This window comes from Dipodomys spectabilis, unplaced genomic scaffold, assembly GCF_019054845.1.
Source record: "Dipodomys spectabilis isolate Male_0828 unplaced genomic scaffold, ASM1905484v1 ptg000001l, whole genome shotgun sequence".
In the NCBI taxonomy this organism is placed as follows: Eukaryota; Metazoa; Chordata; class Mammalia; order Rodentia; family Heteromyidae; genus Dipodomys; species Dipodomys spectabilis.
The window spans coordinates 20,857,747-20,873,067 of NW_024870678.1; the positions used below are offsets into that span (position 1 = coordinate 20,857,747).

At 36.9% G+C, this 15,321-nt stretch overlaps 1 protein-coding gene across 4 annotated transcripts in view; it reads left to right on the forward strand.

Moving 5' to 3' along the window:
• The window catches only part of Eya4 (EYA transcriptional coactivator and phosphatase 4), a 198,705-nt gene extending 183,733 nt beyond the window's left edge, over window positions 1-14,972 (forward strand). For 2 of the 4 annotated variants that reach the window (XM_042686535.1, XM_042686697.1), the window contains 6 exons: window positions 2,874-2,932; window positions 3,040-3,200; window positions 5,896-6,010; window positions 8,228-8,349; window positions 10,413-10,513; window positions 13,961-14,972. In XM_042686535.1, coding sequence (XP_042542469.1) covers window positions 2,874-2,932; window positions 3,040-3,200; window positions 5,896-6,010; window positions 8,228-8,349; window positions 10,413-10,513; window positions 13,961-14,041 — 639 coding nt within the window. In that variant the 3' untranslated portion in view covers window positions 14,042-14,972. Of the gene's footprint in view, window positions 1-2,873; window positions 2,933-3,039; window positions 3,201-5,895; window positions 6,011-8,227; window positions 8,350-10,412; window positions 10,514-10,551; window positions 10,653-13,960 lie in introns of all 4 variants that reach the window. The other 2 variants (XM_042686612.1, XM_042686756.1) reach the window with 1 other exon arrangement.
• The last annotated feature ends 349 nt before the right edge of the window (window positions 14,973-15,321 follow it).

Genomic DNA, 15,321 nt, shown 5'->3' on the forward strand with positions numbered 1-15,321 from the left:
CAGGCACAGTTAACTAGGCATAAATTTAAAGAGAAGTTAGATTTGGAAAAGCCTCAAACATAACTTCGAATACAGAGTACATGGTCCAATAAGTTTGATATACTGTTGTCCCCAGGAGTAAAAAAATAAATTTGGGGGCAACCTATGTATAAATTCATCATGTGAATGAATACTTGAAATGTCAGAGGAATTTCTGTGAAAAGTAGAATGGGGAATATTGGAGAAATAACTTCTGATTACCAGAGTAATTTACAAGAAACTCTTGTCTCCCCTGACTTTTTTGTGATATGATTAGCTTATTATCAAAACAGGAAAATTATTTACATATGAGGAAATATTTCAGAACTTCACTAGAGTAGGTAACTTTATGCGTTGTCATATTAATATTGATTGCAATCTACACTTTTTTCAAGAACATCACTATCTCTAAATAAGGAATAATTCTGCCCTAGAGGACCCCTTTGGTATTTCTATATCTTAGGAGAATTTTATTTCTAAATTTTCATGCTACCTAGTTAAATCTCTGTATCTGTTGAAAGCACAGTTCAATTGCTTTTTCATTTGCTTGTAATATTTTTACCTGAAATTGTGCTGGAAGGCTACCCTTCCTGTACGAATAGCTTGGCCTCCTTTCAACCAATTCTTGATCAAACAGAAGCAGATGCTTCTTAACGTCCAGCTATGATTATGAGGCTTAGCTGCTGCTCTCTACTTTGGTTTATCCCTCCATAAAGATCTTCTTAAAGTCTATCATCTAGGATAGTGTTATTTTCTTTTTTTTTATTGTGAAAGTACTGTACAGAGGGGTTACAATTACATGGGCAAGATAATGAGTACATTTCTTATCAAGCTCATCCCATCATTCCCCCTGACTTTGCATTTTAAAATGTAAATGATTATGATAATGCTGTCAAAAATGATCATTTATCTAGATTTTCTAGAGAAAAAAAAAAACTTTGAGGAATTGAAAATCTTCTGGAAACACTCCCTTCCCCGGAGAGTTTCTAGTTGTGTTAAATCTACCCCATGAATAAAGGTAGAGATTTCACTGTAAAAAACACTAAGCCCAAAATTTATATGAAACTTAGAAACTTTATAAATTAGTAATCTGGATTTTCAATAGAAATGAATTGTGCCTCTCACTGAGTTTTATATTTTAAAGGAAGCCAGAGATATCTGGATGTGGTCCTGATAAGAAGCTGGAGTCTAGACACTCAGTGTTAGTCTACAGACACTACCAAGCCTGCCATGAACAGGAACAGTAACTGGAAAGCCTTTGTTGTGTGACCTATTCCCAAATTAATGTGAAAGCTCACACCTGTCATCTTGGCTTTTGGGGAAGTTGAGAATGAAAGGATCATGCTTTGATGCCGGCCCAGGCAGAAATGTTTATGAGCCCCCATCTCAACCTATAGTTGGGTTCAGTGACATGCTGCTGTTATCATAAACTATATGGGGGATTGATATTGGGAGGATCAGAGAGCCAGGCCCTGAGAAGGCTTTTTCCCAAGAAAGGGAAGGTAGACATGGTTCATATACCTGTGATCACAACCACACTAGGAAGTCTAGAAGTGGGCAGAGGGCAGCTCAGGTGTCCTAAAAATAATAATAAAAGATGGGGATAGAGATGTGACTCAGGGGTAAGCAAGCACGAGACTGTGAGTTCAAATCCCAGTACTGCTAAAAAAAAATAATTTTGAATGGTAAGCACTATGTATAGAAACAGAAACTGTACAAATGAAATAATTTGAGGGAAATAAATGCAGCTCTAAAGGGTAACAAGACTTAATCTGAAGGTTGTTTTATTTATTTATTTATTTTTGCCAGTCATGGGTCTGAAACCCAGCCAGGGCCTGAGTACTGTCCCTGAGCTTCTTTGCTCAAGGCTAGTACACTATACCACATTGAGTCACAGCTCCACTTTTGGTTTTCTGTTGGTTACAGATGTTCTCACTTTCTCACAGTTTCTGCCCAGACTGACTTTGAGCCGCGATCCTCATACCTCAGCCTCTTTAGTAGCTAGGATTGCTGGTGTGAGCCACTGCTACCTAGCTGAAGTCACTTTTAAAAATAATAACTAGTAATTATAATTTATTATTTTGATTTATGGATCTATTCTTCTAAAGGCTAGGTATTTTACATGCTGTAAACAATTTCCACCTTTAGTTAGGTAATATTTTACTAGAACTTTGCAGATTATTTGATAGCAGAACAAGACAGAACAATGCAAAAGTCCTAGATTCTGGCTAATTATCAGACCTATCTTATAGTTACATTTTCCTAAAGCTTTTGGCATTTGTAGTACATTTGATATGGTAAAGCTTCGCCTTTTACTTCTAGATATTATTTTTCAATTAAAAAAATAGCTGGAGAAAGGAAAATATCATCTTCTATGGTTATGACCTTTCTTTCTATGTTAAATACAAGAACATTTGAAATAACAACCCCAGTCTAGCCCAAAGCAGGATGACATGGAAATCTCACGGGTCACCATAATTCAAAATTAAGCCCTTCTATCACAGCTCAGCAAATAATAAGAGTGACCATATTAATTGTTCAGGCCACACTAGATTGACTTTGCTTGAGTGTGCACAACAGAAAGAACTAGAAGAAAGTGGACATGACAGACAAATCCAAAAAAGAATAGCCTTATCAGTATTTGTAAGATTAAACTTATTTTTTTGAAATTACTTGCCGGAATTATTTGCTGCGTGTTTTCATACTCCTTCATACTTCAGATCATGGAGAGCAGAAATGGTGCCATTTTCCAACCTCAATAAACAAGCCTGGGGTTGGAGGGTATGTTGGCCGATGCTGCCATCTGCTGGCCAGCACATGAGCACAGGTAGTAACAGTTCCCTTCTTTTAAACAGGAGTGCGATCAAGTTCACATAGATGATGTTTCCTCCGATGATAATGGGCAGGACTTAAGGTAAGCCATGCCTTTCCGTCTGCTGTTTCCTACAGAAATTGAGCTGTGGAGTTTTGCACATGTAATTATTTCTTTTATTTCTTTTTAATGTATTTTGGGTGTTGCAGTACCTACAGTTTTGCAACTGATGGCTTCCATGCAGCTGCAAGTAGTGCAAACCTTTGTTTGCCAACAGGTGTAAGAGGAGGAGTGGACTGGATGAGGAAGTTGGCTTTTCGTTACAGAAGAGTAAAAGAATTATATAACACCTACAAGAACAATGTTGGAGGTACGCATGGCTTACTTCATAGAATAAAGGCACCACGGGTGTAGGTAGAATTCAAGCTTAAGTTTCACGTGAGAGATTGTCTGACTGTAAAATAAATCTGTGAAAACTCAAGTGGAACAACATTGAGCCTGAATTTTTATTTTCTTAGAATTCATGGGAAAAAATAACTAGAGAAAAGATGCATCCTGTACCAGTAACTGGGCATTCTTTGTGAAACTGTGCTCAGTTCTTTCATCGAGATTTATAGGAAAGCATTTAGCTTACTTCATCTGTTAGTTCTTGTGACATTGTAAGTGAAAATCAGTCAGAAAACCAAGGAAGCAGTGGGAATACTTTTCTAAAGACAATGGCCATCTTTCCCTCTCTGTAACCCTATCAACACAAATATAGACAGTGATCCACAGCATTTAAAGACACTCAAGAGGACTGTTAGATCAGTTTTTAAAATCACATGTTATCTGACAGTGTATCTTTTCCATGTGCAAGATTTACTGTGATTATCAAAAAGTTCAAATATCCTGGAGTTTGGTGTATTTTATACTCATCAATCTATTTTCCAGATGATATCAAAAACCTGTGACATCCCTATGATCTATGAACATGGATGATGTCTGTTTTTAAGAGCAATTTTAGGTCAGCCATATTCCTAAGATTAGGCATGAGGTTATAGAATATTCTTCTCTTAGGGTACTTGTTTGTTTCTCTTTCTTAAGAAAAGTGAAGGAAAGTTAGATGCTGGTGGCTCACGCCTGTAATCCTAGCTACTCAGGAGCCTGAGATCTGTGGATTGTGGTACAAAGCCAGCTAGGGCAGATGAGACTCTTATCTCCAATTAACTACTCAAAAACCAGAAGTGGTGCTACGGCTCAAGTGGTAGAGCACTAGCCTTGAGCACAAATAGGCTGACAACTAACAAAGACAGAGAGGAAGAAAGAAAGAAAGAAAGAAAGAAAGAAAGAAAGAGAGAAAGAAAGAAAGAAAGAAAATTGAATGCAAAAGAGAATACTACCTCTGAACACACCTGTATACTACACACAGGAATATTCACAAATGTCATAGAATACACTGAGCTATGTAAAGTTTCAAGTTTTATTAGATACACCATATCCATCCATATGCATTCAAAGGGGGTAGTGGTGTGTTTGTTTCCCTTGTCTTTGTCTAGCATGAAAGCACATAGATGTTCCATAGATACTCAAGAACTGAATAATATAAATTTAAGAGCCAAAGAGTTTGGTTATGGAAGAGCTTCATTTCCCAATAGGAAACCAGACCTAATAGGCTTTGTGGGTTCTACCTTGCCCCTGTTCAAGGGAAAACTCCTGTGTTCTGTTTTACTCTGGTGCTGTTTATGAGACCCTTTGTACAAATAAATAGATGTTCTCATTAAAAATCAATTGTGGAGAGTATATTTAACTTTAACATTAACGCATCTATTTGTAATTGTGATCCTTGTATTCTGAATACCTCTTAAGTAAGAAATCTTTCAAGCTGGGTGCTCATGTCTACTAGCTACTCAGGAAGATGAGATCTAAAGGTCATTGTTCAAAGTCAACCCAGGCAGGAAAGTCCTTAAGACTTATCGCCAATAAACTACCATGAAAATCCAGAAGTGGAGCAGTGGCTAAATATGGTAGAGCACTTGCCTAGATCAAAAAGAAAAAAATCTCAGGTACAGCACCAGGTTCTGTGTTCAAGCCCCACAACAGATAGAAAGAAAGAAAGAAAGAAAGAAAGAAAGAAAGAAAGAAAGAAAGAAAGAAAGAAAGAAAGAAAGAAGAAAGAAGAGAAAGAGAAAGAAAGTGAGAGAGAGAAAGAGAGAGAAAGAGGGAGAGAGAGAGAGGGAGAGAGAGAAAGAGGGAGGGAAGGAGGGAGGGAGGGAAAGAGAAAGAATAAAAAAGAAATCTTTTGATTGGATTTATACAGTTTTATAAAGATCTTCTTTTAGCAGAACTGCTGTTCATTTTTTGATGTTTGTTTTCTGTGCTGAGGACCAAATCCAGAGCCTCATATATGGGAGACAAACACTCTACCACTGAGCTCTATCCATAGCCCCATAGCTGCATCCTTTAAGATAAAATACCACACCTCTTCCTTATGTATGCAAATCAATGTAATTTATGTCATTGTAATTTTGGCTTGCTTTTTAGGGTTTAAATTTAATTCTTAATTTCTTCTATGATAGTGTTAGTACTACTTTTTAAGAAACTTTCTGATAAAGACCTCTCATCATGTCATTCGTGCTGTTTCAAACTGGAAATGATTGTGGTTATTTAGAAACATTTTTCAGGCAGGCATAATAGCTGAGATTTGTGTATATAATCCAGCAGAGCCCCACTGATTTTCCAGACTGATGTATTGCACACTTTTGAGGAAGGATGCTATGAGTGACAGATGCCCTCTGCCTGAGAGTCTAGATTCAGAGAAGTCAGAAACTGGAGTTGGCATCTCTACCATTATGTTCCCCATATCTTAGCCCAGAGCCTGACTCCTAGGAGTTGCCTAACCAGTATTTATTGAATAAGTAAGTGGATAATCCATTCTAAAATGAAGGATCAATATTAACATGCCTGTAACTGTATCTCTGATAAAGTTGAAATAAGAAAAGATCTATTCTGCACAGAAGTGACACCAAGTTAGACTTTCCTGAGAAACTCTTCAACTCCTGACTCTGCTTTGCCCTTCTGTACTGCAGGACTCCTTGGCCCTGCAAAGAGGGACGCATGGCTGCAGTTAAGGGCAGAGATTGAAGGTCTGACAGATTCCTGGCTGACAAATGCACTTAAGTCTTTATCAATTATCAGTACTAGGTAAGTGACATTGCTCTCCTTCCTATTTCAATGCTGTGGAAGATGTAGGTCTAAAGATACAATATGGATGTTTAAAAATGTGTTTATATCTACACTAGTTTAGGGTTTACAAGACAGCAATTCAGAGTCCAGTGGTTGATTGTCAAACTGTGTGGAGTGTGTGACAGAATGTGCAGAATATGTGTGTATGTATGTTATGCATAGAGCAGGTACACATGTAGTGTGTGTGGGTGTGGAACATGTGTGTGTGAGTACAGTATGTTTGTGGTGGTCCATGTGTTGATCAAGAAGAGAGTTGCTTCTCCTCAATCAATAGATCACACCTTTCCACCCATCTCTCATTAAGGTTACTAATAATCTCCACAGACAGGTCCCTTGATATGCAATGAAAAAGCCAACATCACTCTGCTGGTGACCAACGACAAGGGACTATGACAAAAATAAAGCAATGCTTAGACACATTGATCTGTGAAAATGAAACACTGAAAGTAGAGAGGGTATATGGAGAATGAGGGTAAGCCAGAGGGTCAATCTGATTTAAAACATTGTTATCCATGTGTGAAATACCATGGTAAAACTCTTTCAAACAATTAACATACACTTAAACAAACGAATGACAAGAATATAAAATGGGAGTACTTACAGGAAGAGGAGGAAGAACTGAAAATTTGACTCATTTGAGAACTGAGTCAAAATACTTTGCATATATTGTGTAAAAATATAACAGTGAAACGATGAGATCTGTCTGAGAAGCCCAAAGGGGTGGGGGGAGGGGGGGAGTGGCCGAAGGGCCAGACCTGATGAAGGTACATTGTATGCATCTAACTACTTGGTTGAATTCTGTATCAGAGCCTTTGGCAAAGTTAGGTTACCTTCTGACTCTCATCTATGAATATTGATTGAGGACATATGGAGGGTATAGAAAATTGTAGGAAGCATTATTAGAACCCCATATTGGAAAATACAAAGAATCTAAGCATCAAAACTGGATTTCAAAGACATTAGCCAGGTACTGGTGGTTCATTGGAATCCTAGCTACTCAGTAGGCTGAGATTGGAAGATCTCAGCCCAGACGGCAAAGCCCATGAGACTCTTATATCCAATTAACCACCAAAAGCCAGAAGTGGAGCTGTGGTGCAAAGTAGAAGAGCACTAACCTTGAGCACGAAAGTTCAGGGACAGCGTGCTCAAGCCCTGAGTTCAAGCCCCAGGACCAGCACGTATACACACACACACACAATACACATACATACACACACACACACACACACACACACACACACACATGCTTGCATGTGTGCACGCACATACAATGTAAAATCTGTCAACCTGGCAAAAGTGTTTGTTGTATATATTATGTTTTATTGAAAGTGAGAGTGGAAATCATACATGGTATGTTATCTCCTGAACCCATGATATAAATCAATAAATAGGTAGGCAGGCAGATAGATTATAATAAGAAAGTTGATAGGGGAAATTTCTCTATAAAAGCAGAAAAACATTAAAAATAAATTCACAGAACAGAGAGGAGTTACCTCTGATGTTTAATGAGTAACTACTGCCTTATATTTTCTTCTTTATTTTTCTCTGTCTTTAACATTTTTTCTGTTATAAATACAGTATTTACAATGCAATGTAACTCTAAACATCAACATAATGTAAATGGCAAAACTCTTTCCCAGAACCACATCTCAAAAATGTAAAAGCCACTGGGTGCTAGTGGCTCATGCCTGTCATCCTAGCTACTTTGGAGGCTGAGATCTGAGGATCACGGTTCAAAGTCAGCTGGAGCAGGAAAATCTGTGAGACTCTCCAGTTAACCACCAGAAAACCGGAAGTGGTGCTGTAGCTCAAGTGGTAGAGTGCTTGCCTTGAGCTGAAGAGCTCAAGGACAGTGCCCAGGCCCAGAGTTCATACTCCACAACTGACCAAAAAAAAAAAAAAAAGCCTTTCTTTTATTTTATTTCACCATGGTTTTTAAAACTTATCTCCATAGGACTCTGACTAGCATGTTGTCGCGTTTGTTGCTACATGGGGTGTGTATTATCCTAAATGCCCTGTTGTCATTCAGGGAGCATTTGTCTGTTGGTAGGAAGTGGCTGCTGGACACTGAAAAGAGTTACTCCTTGTGGATCTAGAAAACAGTGACAATTCTAAGCGTGCACTTTCGGAAGTTACCGACTACTAGAAAACAAGTCTATGTCCTCCTTATTTTAGGAGTAACTGCGTCAATGTCTTGGTAACAACAACCCAGCTGATCCCAGCACTAGCGAAGGTTCTTCTGTACAGCTTAGGAGGTGCTTTCCCCATTGAAAATATTTACAGTGCAACTAAAATAGGTAAGGAAGGGATTTTAAACTTGGTGTGGCATGTGCTTTCCTCTGTGTTTGGTCATTGTCTTAATGCGCATCTCCTCTGTGTGGGTTTCCTTTTGCTATTAGAACATCCAGCAAACTTGGACAAAATTCATATGAGAAAATTCTTTTCCACTCATTATACACAGGAATATTTTGTGAACATGCTTGGCTCATGAATTTCTGAACTGAGTATCTAGGTAGCTCTGATTTATTCCCGAAATTTTACAGAATATTCCTGCACACTTCATCTCAATAATTCATAATCTCTCCAACCACAGTAATAACTAAATTGTTGTTGAATATAGTATTGCATCTTTCTGTATGTAATACTTTAGATCGAAGGTTAAAATACTATTTTAAGATCACAACGTCATTGCAGATGGATTCAGCCACCACCCAGAAAAATGAACATGATCAGAAATAAGAAAGAAGTTTTATGAAACAAAAAGACATAATTGGAACAGTCAGGATACATAATATCAACCATCCCCCAGATAGTATGAATTAAAGAATTACCATCTTGCTTTTTGAGCTATGTTTATCTTTGGGGCCGTCTTTGACTCTAAGTGCATTCACAGATGAAAACATCCAATAAGTGTTCAAAACCAAAAGTTAAATTCTTCCCTTTTGAAAGAGTTAAAAGAAAAAAAGTGTCTGTATTGCACTGTCAAGGAAAGGCCTGGGAAAATAAATGGGTTGTATAATGTGTCCAGAAGGTCAACATACTTAGGCTTTGGCACCTTGACAAGAGAAATTTGAAATCCTAAAATCCCCCACCAAAAATAACCCGCCCTGGGCCTTGTGGAAGGCTGTTATTGGCTGTGGTAAAAGGAGCCCCCAGAGACTGCTGTTTTGGAGGGCAGTCAGAGAGAGCCAGACTTTCATGAAATAAACACTAAATTGTCATAAACTCTTTAGTGCACATCCAGATATCAATCCCATATATCTTTCACATGAATACACATATGCATGTTAGCAAAATTAATGTGCAGAATGTGATTTTACTTTAGGAGCACTCGAAGGATAGTACACCAGAATAAACATTTCTGGTTTAGGATAATATTTTTATTGGCCAAATTATTTCCTACGTTTCATCTGAAAAAATATTATTTTTATTGTTCCCTATAAGCTAGTGTATATATATATATTTTAGTTCTAAACCATCAGATTTTTTCAAAGGGGCAAAAAATAGCTCCAGGGAATAATTCTAATGATATAAAAACCAAGGTTGTATAGGAATTCTGGGATGCCTTTGTAGGGCAGCAGGGAGGAAGGGAAGAGCTGGAGGCAGCACTAGCAATAGGAAGGTGGCAGCTAGTACAGCAAAAATGAGCATTTTAGGGGGCTGGGAAGGTGGCCCAGTGGTAGAGCGCTTGCCTTGCATGCCTGAGGCCCTGGGTTTGATTCCTCAGCACCACATAAGCAAAAAAAAAAAAAAAAAAAAAAAAGCCAGAAATGGCGCTGTGGCTCAAGTGGTAGAGCGCTAGCCTTGAGCTGAAGAGCTGAGGGACAGCGCCCAGGCCCAGAGTTCAGGGCCCACAACCGGACCCAAAAAAAAAAAAATAAAATAAAAAAATAAAACAAAAATGAGCATGTTAGCTCTCATCCACTTGAAGAAAGGAATTACTTATCCACGTAAATCCACATGTTAGTATTTCTTCTTTTTTTCTTAGATCAGTTTTCTACAATAATATACTACTTAAAAGGAACTAGATAAACTCCATCTATTAGACTAAACAAAGAATGCTGGCACTTAAGTTTGCCTGTGAAGTTGTTCTAATAATCCTTCGGTGGAGCAAACCGAGTCATATTTTCTCGAGGTTAAATGCCTAACCCTGCTGATTTTCTTGAGGTATGAGCCATACATGTATTGTTTAATACTATGATCCTCAGAGTTAAGTCATTCAAGAGTATGTGTTGAAATGTAAACTCACAGGTCTTCAACTAGTTCCAGTGATGTTCAAGACACAGTAACTTAACACCTTATGAATCCTCAGGTTCATGAATGCCATGGCTGGAAGAATAAGCAGTGCGTTGTTTTTCAGGCAAGGAAAGCTGTTTTGAGCGTATAGTGTCCAGATTTGGCACTAACATAACTTATGTTGTGATTGGAGATGGCCGTGATGAGGAGCATGCTGCTAACCAGGTAACTTCACTCTGAACCTTATCTTATTTATCTTCCAGGAAAAGAAAGTTGCTTTGAACGAATAATGCAAAGGTTTGGCAGAAAAGTAGTATATGTTGTAATTGGGGATGGTGTAGAAGAAGAACAGGCAGCAAAAAAGGTAACCTGTCTCCAACAATGTCGGTGTGAATCTGCTAATGCAAGCCTTTTGTTTGCATTCACATAGTTTGGCCCAAGGGAAGCTTGACAAATGATTTGGATTTGTAGATGTCAAGCAGTAAGAGCATGAAAGGATCAATACTTACATTCAAATAAACCATTTGGAGTCTAGCTTTTTTTTGCCTGAAATTGAATAGGAAATGCAAGGAAATTTAGTTCTATTAATTTGTGTGTAAATACATAATAAACACATATTTGCTTATATACAATATTTAATACACAATGCTCATAGATAACAGATGACCTCATAGTCAAGAAGATAAGCAAGAATTATTGTTAAACTCATGAAGTTTACCAAGATCAACAGATGAGATCAAAGAAAACTCACATTGAGTGACTCATTTGTCTCATGTGCCACATAATCTCTGTGAGTTTCTTACACATGAGTGTAACTCATTGGGAAGTGCTGAAGAGAGAATGGAAATCTGAATGAAACTTTGAAGAGATTTTAATAAAGCCTAGTAAGATAGAATGTACTATTCCAATTAAAGATTGGAGGCAATGTACTTGACATCATGCAGAAAATGGTCATCGTTTGGGTGTGCCATTGATAGTTGATTGAGGCCAAACAACTGGCTTTCAACATATTTAAAAGATCTCATAAGCACTATAGATAAACCTTTTATCAGTTCTATATATTCTAAAGAATAAACCAAGCCAATCATGAAATGGTTGCTCCAACATCAGTAGATAAATGATAACAGCATTGGCCTCCAATATTAGGCTTATCAATGAGCACAATACTGAGCTGTTCCCATCATTGAATAATAATAGAAAAGCCTCCTCTGCCCAAGATAGAAGTATAGAATTTGTACAACACAGGAAAACATGGTGATTTGAATATTTTCAAACAAGCATTGTTTCATATAGAAAGAAAGTTGTCCTTATCTCAAGGCAATTTAAATCTTCATCCAATAAAGACATTATTGAATACTTGCATGTCCTGGAGTGGTTAGTTGATATCTATGTTTTTTTAAAAAATATCACCAGAAGCAGATTCATAGAAGAATTTATGGCTGTATTAGAAAGAGAAAGAAAACGATTTATGCTTTTAGTCAACTCAAACCAAGCAGAATGGAGAAAGAGGAAAGTGATTCTGTGCCAGAAGGTTTGGTGATGGTGCCAACAGCCCGAGTTGAGATTCCCTGTACTTTTCCATCCCATTAAGGGAGCACAATTAAAGGACTACTAACAGGGTTCATTAGTAGTGTTAGAGACTCAAGACAGCAAGCACATTGGTTCCCAACGATGTTCTGTAAGAGATCAGGGGCAAAGCCTGAAGAACCCCAATCTGTGTTACTGATCACAACTTGAAATGCTTCCAGTCACACACAGCTGAAAAGTTTATGGAGTTTGTCAGTGTCCTGACTGCACATGATTTTGACACCATCATGACACATAACAAGTAGCAATCAGTGATACAGCCCTCCAGCCAATGTGTCCATGTCTTTTAACCTCTGTGAAACTCCTGTATCTCTACATCACTACTAACAAAAAAAGCACTTTCCCAGTGTCTTCCCTTGAAACCTGAAGCTTACCAGTTATCTGCAGCACAAAATTGGACTATGGTTTTATAGTTCTGTTTTATACCCAGCACCTCAGGGGGAAAAAAAAGTGTGACTCCAAATGGATACAACTCTCAGAGAGAATGCTATTTTCAAATGGTTTTTTATGTAGATACAATCTGGGTGATGGTGAAGGCTTACAATTCTACTTGGAAACACAGGTGGTTGGTTTTCCTAGTATCTAGAATGCATGCTTTTATTTGGACATAGCAGTAATTGCATGTGCAAAAATACTGAATTCTATTCTGTTATTACAAATAGATCTGAGCTGAATTTTTTAAAAGTCATTTGTAGGTGAATTTTTTGTGCTCTAAATTGACCTAAAGCCCACTGTGTTTGAGAAATTTAAAGAAAAATATCCAAGTTTTGAAATAGGAGTATTATATATACAACCCTGTTTTTCTGTGGAAGTATATACGGTGATATATATATATATATATATATATATATATATATATATATATATATATATATATATATAATTTTTAGAATTTCCTGGAAGTCATATTTAAAAGTAAAAAGAGAGGTTAAAATTATATATGATAGTACATTAGTCCAAGGTCTTCAAAATAATATGCCCCAACACCTAATCAGTATAAAATTATTGCTGTGCTGTCTGTATTCCTTTGTTGGTTTAAGTTGTTGAAGTTCAGTATATTTTAAATTGAACTAATCATTTCACGTGGTCTTGTGGCTAGTGGTTATCATATTAAATAGCAAAGAGTTACATAGACATGGTGATTATTATGATCTTTATTTTTTAATAAAATTCTTTTCATATATGTGACTACATTCCATACATCTATATTCTAGATGTTGTCAATCCAAACTTATTAATGATGCTATTGTTCTGTTATTTACTATAGCACGGTTTCTTTAGTTTTTTATTTTTTGTTCCTAGTGGGTTTTTCTAGCTGTTGTTTTTCTATCAGTCTCTTTTGTGAAATTTTAATGCCACATATATACCAGTCCCTGGACTATCCCTGAAGAACCACAAAATCATTGTAATGTCAAGATTTTTTTCACACCAACAAGAAGCCAATTTTATCCCTTTGAGTAAACAATCTCCCCTACTGCTGCTAATGCACTATCTCTCACTATTTTGCCAGGGAAATAAATCAAATCAACTCTACTGGCTTAAGTTATTAGTTATCCTTGATAATTAAGAAAATTTAAATCACCACCTTTTTTCTACGTCATATAGTCCACCTTCAAAGTTGTTCTTCTTCTTATTTTACATAGAAATGAATTCATTCTTTTCTTCTCAGATAGACAAAAGGACTTGGGCTTAAGAAGTTCATAGTTTAGTCTTATTTTAAATAAACTTTGTACTGCTCAAAACTTGCTTCCCATCAGAGTAAGAGTTTTTCTTGCTTACTTGCTTTCCCAGATACTCATGTTGTTAATGCTAATTAATTTGCCAAGGAAAGCCACCTACATATCTGAATATTTGCTTTGTTGTTGCAATCCAGTTCAGATCTATTTCTCTGTTACTCTGAATATGCCGTATTGGTGCTGCCAAACCTTCAGATATGGCCATCCCTTATTTAAATGCCCTCTCTTGAACCTGGATAGACAGATGCCTTTGTGTGAGCCGCTGCATTATTGAGATGATGGTCATGATCTCTGTACATTCTTCATCCCACCCCTTCCCTCTCCATCCTCCCTTCTCTTAACCACACAGCACAACATGCCCTTTTGGAGGATATCAAGTCACTCGGACCTTTTGGCTCTTCATCAAGCACTGGAATTAGAGTATTTGTAACTGTGTTCTCTAGCTGGGGATCCATTTTATATACATATAAATATATATATATATATATTTCAAGTACACTGAATTTTTATGTGTGATTCAATGCCTCTGGCTCTACACATATAAATTGTCTTAAAGTATGAAATATTTGGAATGAAAATTCCAAAATGAAGAATTCAGATTGCTGAATGAAATTCAACTTTAGTGCTACAGAAACAAAACTCAATGGTCTTATATTTACAACACTTTAATGGTTTATTAACAACAATGACAAAGATGATGACGACAACAACAACAACAACAAATCTGTGGAAGTTTCTGCACAACAAATGAGTCCTAACTGGAATTAGCATTAGCAAAGATCTCACCCTCTCAAGCCACAGCCTCTGTGCTCCATCTGACAAGGTGGTCAACAACATTCCTCAACATGAGAACTCGTCTCAGCCCTGAGGTTTGAACCTGACTTTACCCTACCTAGCCCAGAAAATCTGAATTGGAATGCACTCCGACTGTATAAAGACAGTCCTATCTAGACCTGTAATTTGTGTACATTATGGATGGAAATAATTTACTGTGACTTAGTAGCAGCTGACTTTGAAAGTGGGTGAAATTTTTCTTTCATTTGTTGGGGAGGGGACAAGGGGGGTCATGGGAATATAATATTGTCTCTTTTTTAAGTTTGGCAAAACAGAATGTTCATAATGATGTGTTGTGCCTTAAAGACAAGACAGAGTTTGTGTGTTCTGATGTAACTTTGGTTAAAAAAAAAAAAAAAAAACCTCTGTAGATAATGAAAAACAATAACAAAAGCAAAACCAAAAAAAAAAAGTCTGTGATAATTCTTAACATGACCAAATTTAAAATTTAAGCTATCAGATATCAAGAAGAAACTGAGTATTTGGACATAAGAATAAATGAAAGCTTGTGTTTTTTTTGGGTTCTTAATAATTCCAATAATTGTAGGAGGCATCTAACCATAAAGAGAAGGATCAAGAGAGACTGTGGGACCTGAACTTAAAAAGTGAAGTGTAGGTTAAAGTCTCAAGTATCCTTTTTATAGTTTTCCGCAAGAAAACGAGCCATATCCAGGAAAATTTGCACAGTATTGAGTTTGTGACATTTTGATATGTGTAAATTGCTTTGAGGAAGATATTATCATACAAGTCATTAGCAATTATCACCCAAATTATTTTTGTAATATGCCATGGACATAGCTTAAAATTCACATTGTGTGACTGTGGCTTAAAAATATAGCCAATACTACTGCAAAAAGAAATTCAAATGTTATCGTT